Raw genomic sequence first — 12,915 nt, forward strand, 5'->3', positions numbered from 1 at the left:
CTCTAGTGAAGTTCTATTGATTAAAGAACAAGGTTTCTAAATTGGTTCATATATACAGAACTTCCAAGAATTTGAGTAGTGTGGTTGTCAATAATGGGTAGAGTTGGTGAATGTTACACGTGTGTAAAGTGATCACTTAAACAAGCCTATGACGGTCGTCAGCCCCGTAAATGCCCAGACTTCCATGTTTTTCTTCATCTTTGATGAGATGTCAAAAAATAATATGAAAATAACTCTTGTAATTGGAGATAATCCAGATTTTGTGAACAAGTATTTGGACACACTCAAAATGTTGTAACTATTATTATGAGTGTCTGTATAAAAACACTCGTTATTTCACAAAATTTTAAGGTATGTTAAGTATACCCCCCTGTAACGTTAAGATAGGTGGGTACTGCGTTATCGGAGGGAACAATATAGAGGGTTAATGTTTTAAATTGCATTTTTACATTTTAACCAGCAGAAGTGAGTAAAATAAGTCATTTTGAAATAAAAATACAATTTAAAATATTTACTCCCTATAATGTTCGCTCCGACAACGCGGTAGGTACTTATCTCAATATTTTAGGGGAGCTTTCTGTAAATATTTTTTTGATCGTTGTTTCAGTTTACGGTCAGTTGCTGCAACCGAATAGCGTCCACCGAACCCCTGCTGCCGAGAGGCCAGCTAACGACCTGTGGTGCTACCGCTGCCAGACTATGGAGCCAGGAGACAGGTGTTCAGATCTCCGGGGAAACCACACAGTCCTCAGCCACAAGTGCAAGGACGACAAGGAGCGCCTTTGCATGGTAACAAAAAATAAATACTACTCCTGACTTTTGCTCAGACCGAGCGCTTTTGCTTGAATATAAGATAACTTGTGTAAATTGCTTTGCTCCTGGTAATATTTTTTGTAATTAATACGTGATTTTTTCTTATTTGGGCAGCAAAATTACTGAAGATGGTTGATCAAAATCAGAAGTATTTAGCCGCATAAAATAAGCAAGAATAGTTTAATTAATTCCATAATGACTATCTGATTATTTAAATTTGTTTCGATTTGTTATTTTGCTCAAATAATTAATAAAAAAACAGGTCTAAGTAGCATGATCTTATAATTTATAACTCATATAGCACATACACATTAATTGTTAACTTGTGTCATTTTCATTTTCATTTTTTGTTTGTTTTTTTTTGTTTTCTGTTAAAATAAAAAAATAGTTTCTTATAAGCACTTTTAATTTTTTTTATTTTTAATATCTGTTGAATTCTTTCCAGTACCTACACTTTATTTTAACCTAAAATAAAATGTATACCCACACATAGACCATGCCAATGTAGGATCTTTTCTGTTTATTATATTGTGATATGCAAAAAAATGGCACTGACTAAGAAACCTAAAATTTAAGAATTTAACAATATGTTTTTAAAAACAAAAAAGGCTTAATAAAAACTTTAGCCTGGGGCATATTTCTGTATGGAAGCAAAACGTGCATTTTTAGGTAGGCAGAACGAGAGTGTCTGGAGGTATTAGAGATGTGGTGCTACAGGCGTATGTTGGAGGTTCATTGGTCGGAGCATGTAGGACACCCAGATATTTTTTCTTAAAAATCGGTGTTTATTACCAAAAAAAATATTTAAAAAAAATGTATCGCTGATCCAGAATTATGATATAATAGAATGAATAAAGCGAGACAAAAAATGAAACTCCGTTAAATTTTATTATAATAAAGAACAGATATGATTTATTTATTGATTTGGCATTAACTTTGCGGAAAAATATGATGATTTAAACATTTAAAAAAAATAAATACGCCTATAAGACCATTTTTGAGTTTAATAATGTAAACACGACTAGTATCTAGAACTACAAATGTTCTCGAAACTAGTCGTGTTTACATTTATAAACTTGAAAGTGATCTTTAACAAGTGGTTTATTTTAAGATTTTAAACCGGAAACGGTATTTCACATTTCATATTTTTGATCAATGTATACGTGCAATCATTTCTATTTGTGGTAAAAAAATAAATTTGATTCCAATGTCACCTCATTTCGGTAGCTCTTCTATTACGACATGTGCTCATCAATAATTCACCAACTTCTCAAATTCCAGAAAAAAACTTGAGGAATTGACTTTTGGCTACGAGTTTTATTATAAGGAAGTTATGGATGATGAAAAAACTCGGAGAAATAAGTGCCATATTTTTTATGTCACGACGAATCGGGAAAAAACCTCACATACCTCTCGAATAAATTTATTCAGATTTATAAAAAAAGACTTGTCATCGGCATTTCGTAATTTGTCAATCATCGTTCCAATTTTCTGATCTTTCGCATTCAAATTATCTGTCTCTAATCAGCTTGTTGAATAACTCGTTTATCTTTGTAAATAAAGAATGTAAATATCCTTTGTTACGAAATCTTTAATCTTGTAAAGATAATCTTGTGCCTTGAAATTATTAAACTAAAAAGCGTTTTTAAATATTTCTTCGATAGATAAAACATGCTTTATGCAAAAACCACAATGGTAGAGCTATCTTTCGAAAGAAACACATCACTGAATACTAAATATTGCTTATGGCTGAGAATGTGTTTTTTTAATGCTGCTAAAATATTAAATACCCACATGCATTTCAAAATTAAACATTTTAGAAATAAGTGCTTTTTATTCTGTTTACTTTAAATTTGACTTGACACAGCAACGCTTACTGGTACAGTTATTTAATAAAACTAATAAAAAATACAAAGCACATTTAAAACAATTAAATCGTAAAACGATAGAAAATGCAGCCTTCTTTTGTTTAACTTTTAAATTAAAACTAATTAACAAATTCACTATCACGCCGCTTCCCTTAGGGGTAGAAAGAAAGAATAAAACGCCACACTATTCTTTCTTTGCAAATAATCTTCGTCTCTGTCATATTCATGCACCAATGATTCCAACTCCTGACCACTTCATCGTGCCAAATGTATTTGAAATATTCGATCATTCCAAGTCATCCTCTATATTTTATTCCTCTGCTCCTGTTTCCAAACAAATTCACCTGATAAATTTGTTTTACTGTTCAAATCATCTCAAAATACCTTTCTTTATTTTATCGATGATGCTTGTCACATCCATGCATTATTTCCTTATTTCACAATTCGAACAACTATCATACATTGTTTCGCCGTAAATTCGTCTGAGATATCGCATTTCTAACCAGTCTACTTTCATCCTTCGTTTGCCAACTCCATGCTTCACTTCCATACATTGAACTTGGTAGGTACTAGGATACCATTGAAGTACATATGTTCGAAATGTAATATTGTATTATTAGAATAATACAAACGAAAATTCGACTTGTACACAATGTTTTAATCACAAAAGTATTACCTTTGTGTTTAAAATATTTTGTATTACTTATAAATCGAATATTCGTTTGTATTATTGTAATAATATAATATTGCAATGTTTTAAACACAAATAATTGTACGTCTCCTTGAAAAATGGAAGACGATGTGTGTAAGGTACAACAATGTAGATTAGATTTGAAAGTTTGTTTTTAACCTTTAAAGCTTGCTTTCAATTTTCAATTGCTTTCAAATATTCACAAACCTTATTTCTAAAGAGGCACATGTTTTTATGTTCGTTCTGTAAAGCGTTTACTGGGGTTGAAAATTTGAAATATTGCTTAGAAACACGTGCCGATCCAGAAATAACTGGCACTCGTAGAGTTTCATTTAAAATTAATAAACAGAATACAATACTCCTCAGAAAACAGTTGAATCAAAACTCCAGAAAATCATAATTAATCAAAATGTTATTTTTCGATATCTCAACAAAGATGAAGAATAATATGGAAGTCTGGGCGTTTTCGAGACTTACGACTGTCATAGGCTGGTTTAAGTGATCACTTTATACACGTGTAACATTGACCAATTCTACCCATGATTGACAACCACACTATTCAAATTCTTAGAACTTATAATTTGACCAGTTAACATTATTACAAGATTTTGAGTATCTCCAAATACTTGTTCACAATTCTGGATTATCTCCAATTTGGAGTTATTTATTATTTTATTTTTTTGCTTTTTGTTCCGTAAATGCCCAGACGTCCATATTATTCTTCATCTACGTTGAGATGTCTTAAAATAATAATAAAAAATTACTTCCAATTCGAGATTTCAGATTTGTGAACAAGTATTCGGACACATTCAAAATGATAAATAAATAAAAATGTAGTGTATACTATTAAAAATAATAAAAAAGAGATCTCAAAATAACTCCGCCGAAAAGACACAAATCTGGCTTGGTAAGACACCTAAAATATATATATATATATATATATATATATATATATATATATATATATATATATATATATATATATATATATATATATATATATATATATATATATATATATATATATATATATATATATATATATATATATATATATATATATATATATATATATATATATATATATATATATATATATATATATATATATATATATATTTATATATATATTTATATATATATATATATATATATATACAATATATATATATATATATATATATATATATATATATATATATATATATATACGCTTATAATTTTTATAAAAAAATTCCATTGTCAATTACAGATGTGTACATTCATTTACTTTCTTTTAGGTAAAGCGATTCTCGTACACAACTTCCAACGAAAATTCTACTTCGCTTCTCAAGATGTGGTCCTTGGAGCGCAACTGCACCAAGCACTGCGAGCCGGGATGCATCATCATAGGGGAGAGGACCAAACTGTACGCCTGCACGTCTTGCTGCGATACCAACCTCTGCAATAACGGTACAGGAACTGCTTCCAGAATCTTCCACAACACAAACACCATGGCGTCTATCTTGGCGGCCATGTTGTACCTCAACTGCAGAAACCAAAATGGCTCCGTTCTTATCCACTTATTCTTCGTTCTATGCCTGTCCTCGTTCGTGACCAAAGAGCTAAACAATTGGATTGGTTGTTTATGATATCACCTTCACCATGTTTTGAGTCATTTTATTTTGATTGATAGCGGTAGCGAATTATTGATACATTAAAATTCAGGGTTTTCAGATATTAAATTCAAATGTAATATATTAAAAATATAAACTTTTGAAGCATCAACAATGTGTTCAGATATTTTACCGAAATTCTCGAAGATTTTTGCCTTTTCTGTCTTCGTCGGGAAAATCAAAAGAAAAGCATTAAAAATCACTACGCGGAGATATATCCTTCATTTGGTGACACAATGTAATTACACTTTTTTCTCAAAACAAGTTAAATACCGTAGAACGGGGTTACTTGAACTTTGATGTGTTACTTGAGCCAAGTACAAAAAAGAGATTTAAATCTGCATTTGGTCTACAATAATTAAAGTATCGTGACAATAAGTGTCACCTGTCAGGGAAACAATGAATCATGTCGATGCGTTCATAATTGTAGACCAAATACAGATCTAAATATTTTTTTGTTCTGGGCTCAAGTAACACATCAAAGTTCAAGTAGCCCCGTTCTACGGTATGTCAAAATGTGAGGAAAGACTATTTACATCGGGAGAAACATCGACATAATTGATTTTGTGGTGAAATGCTGCGATATGTTGCGAGAATCATCATAAAATGGCGCCATTTCTGCTGCTACAACGTCTGACTGGCATCTCCTGTAATATTTCTAAAATTGTAATTACGCCATTGTTGCACCAAATGAGCGATATATGGATATATGAATAATGTTATGGTGGTGTATTTTAGTGTTAATTGCAACCTAGTGAAGTGAGTGTCCTGACAATGTGACGGGTACGCCACGAACCGGTATACTAATATCTCGGTGAGTGGTTATATGCTTACATAAAACTAATACTAATATTTAGTATATTCAGTAAACTCCCGATTTTCTGAGGTAGGTTAGCCGGGAAAAGGATTATACGGGACATTTGAGTAATTGAAAAAATATTTTATAAATACAAAAATATTTCACAATAGTGCTTATGATGTCGAAACGCGTGTTGAGGGCCAAATACAGTGATAGAATAATAGTATTTAACTTATACGTATGTCATGTTTATCCCGTAGAATATTCGTAAAATACTTATATTTATTTTTAGTTCTTATAATATTTATGATAAAATTTCTTCAGCCTTATCAGCCTATCATAAAAATATGGTTTCACTGATGCGAATCTTCTAAATTATTGGATCTTACCCACCCCTAATCCAAGCAATACTTTGTTATACCGTATTTTTAAAAACAATTCATAGTGCAAAATATCCATTTTTAGGTTGGTTGCCTCTAGTTGTGTAACGCTGTCAACACGTGCATTTTACTCAGCAAGTAGATATAGGTACATACATAAGCGCATATATCGCAGTTTAAAATTTATCTTTGTGTCTTATCTTTTTTAATAATTTAGGATTAATCGGGAAATCGATTATTAGGGAATTTTTTCATCACCTATCACAGAAAATCGGGAGTGTACTGAATGTAACTTTATAATATTTATAACCTACTTGTACTCGTTTCTTCAGCACTTTAAGTAGTACCTACCTATAAGCAAACCGTTTCATAATTATTTTATTTCAAATTTCTAAAAAAGTTTTAGAATTACTTTTTTCATGTAAATATTCGTGCATTCTGATTTTTTCTTTTTCCAATTGTCAATTGGCATTTTAGTATACTAATCAAATATACGTTGCGTGTAGGTACTCGTGTATTTTTTGGTATCCATGCTAGTATTTTTAATTGAAAATTACTAAGCCATCACCAAATTTATATTTATTTTTTTTTCTTAGCGACGTTGACCAATGAAGACTATTAAATTTATTATAACATAAATAATGTAACGTAATCATATTAGTTTGAAGAAATTTTAAATAAGTAGAAGTGGTTTGACTTGTATTTTTAATTAAAATTAATATGTATTTAAAGATATTATATATATATATATATATATATATATATATATATATATATATATATATATATATATATATATATATATATATATATATATATATAGATAATATATATATATATATATATATATATATATATATATATATATATATATATATATATATATATATATATATATATATATATATATATTCAGAAATTAACTGACGTGAGATGTGAGATTAGCCTGTTTTTAACAGCTTTAAAAAAGTACTTGTTGAATATGTCTGAATTTAAAAAATCATAATAGCACAATATCTGAATAGAAACACATGTGAACAGTGAACATATTTTGAGGCAGCAATAACCTGAATAATTGTATATTTTTTTTTACTTAATTTATCTTACGAAGGTATATTATTATGATATATTTATTAAAATGTACAAATAATTAGATTTTAATGTATTGTGATGCTTTTGTGTTCGTTATTCTGCTGTAATAAATTAGTTTAAGGAATCGAAGGGTTAGGGAAGGAATTTGAGCCAACTTTGAGCCTTTTTAAAATGTATTTATTTATAAGATTAAATATCTTCCTAGAATTACGTAAGCAAAAATGCGCGAATAACAAATTTTCGCGTAAAAATCAAAAAAATAATTATTACTTAAATATTTTCGTATTAGCTGTCACATTCTTTAATATTTATTAAACAGTGTTAAAAAATTGCTCTGCTTAGTATTTTTAAACTCGTTATTTGGAAATTTAAATATTTACGTGCTAGAACTTATTTTGTCTTAATTGTAGTGCACTACCATGCTGGAGCTTCCGAATTCGATTCCCAGGGAACCAAAATAATAAAAAAATCACTGTAATATTTAATGAACATTACATACGTATATCAAATCATGCAAGTTCGTATAATATACAAAACTTATATTATACGAACTTGCCTTCGTATAATATACGATCAAATTAAAAATGCATCAATATAATGCATTTTAAAATGCACCATTAGGTGCGGATAGGGTCAACAGTTAAATAAATATTTTTTTACTGAACCAATTTTCAGTAATTGCAATAATATTCTCTTGAGAATCATATAAATATTTGTAATTCAAAATATTATATATTTAATGAAATTCTTTTTAATTAAATCAACATACTTCGTACCTACGGCTTTAATTGAGCATTAAAAAAAATAGCTGTATAAATTCATAAAATATACATTTTTTGTAAATCTTCCAGAACAAAATGAAGTAAAATCTATTATATCAAATTATACAGAAGCTGTGAATGTTTTATTTTATTTTAAGATAAGAATAATATTTTCATTATCTTTAATTTACCGCTTACAATCTTCCATGTGGATTAGCGCATTCGTGCTAGAGATGCCAGGTTCGATTCCTAAGAAGGTCAAATATGATATTAAGAATAATTGTTTTTTCACTCCAATTTATTTCATACTATCCTGTTCTAGTACTTGAAGCGCAGGGCTATTTCCTTAGTGTTTTTGACGATCAAGATAAAACTGCTTCTTTTTAATGCAGTGCCCTGTATATTATAGTATGATTATATTAAGAGAAATAATCTTTCACAGTTATTATATATTATTTCTGATATGTTGAAAAATAATTTATTTTTATGAGACATTTAAAACTTCCGCGTAATCACATCAAATTGTTCTGAATTGGTGTTACTGACCCAAAATAAATTTAAATAACAATTGTTTAACAAGAAGTATTTATAACAACTGCATTGCTAAATTATTTCAATTATTTATTTATTTCATTAATCTGTATTTATAATATTATCAATATATACATAAATAGCAATACATTAACGCTTGATTTTTAATAACATTTTTTGCACGCTTTAATATTTTTATGTAAAATTTTACTATTGTATAAATTTTATATATTGTACATATAAAGATTATGATTTCTTCAATTTGTTGGATATTACATATTACGAATTATAATAAATATATATATAACAACAAAACAAAACGTGTTTTTTTTACTGGAAATTTTAAAAGAAATTGAATTTATTTATAATCAATTTGATTTATTTATCAAACTTATACAGAATAAATAAACATTAAAGCATTATTGGTGGCAAATAACATCTGGCAACCTCCCTAATTTTTAAGCTTAAAGTTTTTTTATTTGAATTCAATTATTTACTTGTAAATGGTATTTTCTCAGCTTATTTATTTTATATTTTAACAAATTTATTCTCATGAATAAATTTTCCTTTTAATCCTCTTGCATCTTTGAAGTTACGTTTGCAAGGGATGATAAATGATATGGTAATTTTTGAATATGGTAATTTTGTCTGCCTCCATAGTGTAATGGTTAGCGTGTTGAGCTACCGTACTGGAGGTCTTGGGTTCGATTCCCAGGTGGGGGATGAATATAAATATTTATAATTTTACACCCCTATATTTATTTAATATAACCCTGGACAGGTCCTTGAAGCGCATGAGTTATCACATTTCCATCGTGTAAGTAACGATCAAGATAACACTGCGTCAATACGATGCAGTGCCCTATGCACCATTGGGTAGGGATAAGAGTGAAAAGAAAAATTTAACTAAACACTGGAATGCCGCTACAGTGTGAAAATGCCAGAGTTACCTATTTCAGTAGACGCCTGTTTTTGAAAAAAACATTTTAATCTCGACATAAATTTTTTTGTACTTGTATAATATTGAGGTCATGAAAAGGCATTTTCAAAGATTGTTCGAATAACCAATTCTTAAAAGCACTTTTAAGGAAGATTTGGGTTTCATTAACCTCGTATTCACGACCCATAATATGTTCCACGTTTATAGGTCGTTACGTAATTTACGAGGTTTGTTCGAGGAAAAAATAAAGACTCCCGGGACCGAAAGATAAATTTTCCTCCGACGTCAAATAAGACCCTATTATTTTTTACCGTTACTTTTAGGACACCCTGTCACATATCTGTGCCTTGCCGCAAAATGTCGTATTACATTATAGGGCCACAGGTGAATTAAAGTAACTCCAGAATTATACAATTTCTTTTGGATATTCAACGCGGTATATTGAAATAATTAAGGAATATATCTAGTACCATACATGCAGGATGGACCAAAAATATTTTAGTTTTACGAAATAAAAATTTTATGTGGTAAAAGAATTTAATTCATATTTTATAAAATTTTTCATTACATTTAACATTTTCACTCAAATCTCTGTAGTTCAAAGGAAAGTAATATTTCTAAGGTATGATTAAACTCATTTTTTTTACTAATTGTCACTTGAATCCCTATAATTGATATCGAAGAGAATGTTGTAAAAAAGACAAAGAATGTTTGAAAATGAAATTTTTACCTTATTTATTGATCTGATATTAACTAGATTGTCGAAGTTATTCGATTTTATTAATGATATATCTAATTATAACAAAATACTCTGTATGAAATCACTTTTAAGTTTATTAACGGAATCTCGACTAATTTTGAGAAATACAAATGTTCAACAGGTAAAAATAAAAATAAAACTTTTTGTATTTTAAACATTCTATTCTTTTAATTGTTTTTTATTTTTACCTGTTGATGAGAAAAAGAAATAAAATGGATCTTGGTAATGAAGAAAATATAATAAAATGAAACATATAATAAAAAAATAATTATCAGTTATAGATATTATAGTTTAAATTGGACTCAATATTTAAAATATTATATTATTTTTTAAAGTTACGAGCCCCTTTTCACATCATATTATTATGGACATACATTGGTGATGAAAGCTTCTACTTGATGACAATTTTCTCTGGTCAACCGAAAGATAAAATTTATGAAGAAAACTTTTACAACCTACATTTGAGAAATTGTATAATTTTATTGAAAAACCATTTCGTGAAAGTGAAATCAATAAAACATACCTTGAATGTACGTATGTATTATATATTCACATGATATAATTATTTTAATCTCTGTTGCACAGTAGTTATCGAACTTAGGGCCTCCATAAGGTTTCGGGTTCGATGTGCGAATGGCCAATAATTTTAAATCATTTTGTTACTCTAGGCTCACACCTGGTTAGTATTAAGAGTATCTGATGAAGTGCCCTATGAACCATTAGGTTTAGATAATGGATAAGTAAATATGTATTTAAAATATACGCTGATTCTTTCTAAATTACTCATTTGCTTTAAAAAAAAGAAGAATATTTCATTAGACGATTAAAAAAATATATAAGGCAGTGCAATTTATTCGGATAATATATCATTGACGTCTCACGTATGCCTTTAAGGTGAAAATTCGCACGATGTACGATTAAATTCGTTTGAAGGGTAATCTAGTCTCAATAATGAAGGTGAAAAATGATGTTTAAAAGAAATATAAGATCCTCGGATATGTAATTTTAAGTTTTTTTTATTATTCGTATGCACAAATCCTTCATTAATACAATTTGACTTCATCGCATTAATTACCTTTTTAAAAATTAGTTTACGTGGCAATAATAAATTTTAAAAGGCAACAGTGAAAGAGCGCAAACGCATTTAATAATTTGCGATAAACGAAACATATTTCTTAGTAACTCATGTGAATCATGTAGCTACATATTGTGAGTATTCATTAGTTCTAGGAAACAGCAACATAGTAATATGAGAGTGTGAAATGTCGTATTGTTTATTTATTATTAATATAAATATGATTCCGTTCACCCGTCGAAGCTCGCCTTGCATCTTGTTTTTTAGATCTCAAGGTTTATTTTGAATTATTTTTTTGCGTAGTTAAAATAAGAAATACATTAAATTTTATTTTCTAAGAGTGCATGTACTAAGTAAGACTCGTTCCTGTATCGAGTTTTTGATAAGTTTTAAAATCATTTGGTTGACAATAACAATGGTATCAATATAAAGTCAGGTTGTTACATTATTTTTTGACATCTCAGCATATATGAAAAAGAATGTGGGGTTTACGACCGTCATGGCCTAATACTAACTAACTAACTAACCATCACGCCGCTTCCCGGCAGGGGTAGGCAGAGAGAATAGAGCGCCACACCACTCTGTCCTTGCAAACATTCTTCGCCTCTTCCACGTTCATGCATCTCCTCATACATACCCGCCGATTGTTACGACTCCTAACCTGACCACTTTCAAGTATTTGGCATACCTGATCGTGCCATGTTTTTCTCGGTCTTCCTCTGCTTCTTTTCCCGCTAACATTCGCCTCATAAATTTGTTTTACCGTTCTTTCCTCACTCGTTCGTTCTACATGTCCAAACCATCTCAATACACCTTTCTTAATTTTATCGATAATGCTTATCTCAGCTTTGCATTCCTTCCTTATTTCACTATTCGCACATCTATCATACATCGTTTTGTTACACATTCTTCTGAGAGATCGCATTTCGACTGCATTCAGTCTACTTTCATCCTTCTTTTGCCAACTCCATGTTTCACTTCCATACATTAGAGTTGGAACCAGGACTCCGTTGTGCACTGCCAGTTTAGCTTCCGCTGATAGGTTTTTATTTGCCATAACTGATTTCAGTGCACCATTCACTTTGTTCCCAGCATTCACTCTCCTTTCTATGTCTTTATCAATCTTTCCATCCCTAGAAAGCATACTACCCAAATACACGAAATCATCTACCTGTTCCAAAATCTCTCCGTTTACCAATATTTCACATTCAGATCTGCATTCTTCTCTTTCAAAAACCATAATCTTGGATTTGCTAACATTCATCAATAGATCACATTCCTTGCACACATTATACACTTTTGTCACCAACGCCTGCAGGTCTAGCCTAATACAGTATAGGCTAACCAATAGACTGTCAATCAAGATTTTTGAACTAGTATTTGGACACACTGAAACTGTACGTCAAGTTATGATTTTTATAATATTTCTTCTTCCTTATACGCACTCAATGGTGCATAGGGCACTGCATTTTTTTTTCAATTTCAATTTCAATTTATTCAATAATTAATATATACATTACAAACAAACATTTAAGGCGTATACATTAAAA

At 29.5% G+C, this 12,915-nt stretch overlaps 1 protein-coding gene across 1 annotated transcript; it reads left to right on the forward strand.

Moving 5' to 3' along the window:
• Positions 1–607: 607 nt before the first annotated feature.
• LOC148313085 (uncharacterized) lies at positions 608–5,144 on the forward strand (the record flags this gene model as incomplete). The annotated part of the gene is made up of 2 exons (XM_088268509.1): positions 608–789; positions 4,653–5,144. Coding segments are annotated over 2 exons (533 nt in total), but the record flags the coding sequence as incomplete, so codon positions are not given.
• Between the last annotated feature and the right edge of the window lie 7,771 nt (positions 5,145–12,915).

The sequence above is a fragment of the Brachycentrus maculatus genome, unplaced genomic scaffold (assembly GCF_059751285.1).
Source record: "Brachycentrus maculatus isolate JH-2025_06_01 unplaced genomic scaffold, ASM5975128v1 h1tg000023l, whole genome shotgun sequence".
Taxonomy (NCBI): domain Eukaryota; kingdom Metazoa; phylum Arthropoda; class Insecta; order Trichoptera; family Brachycentridae; genus Brachycentrus; species Brachycentrus maculatus.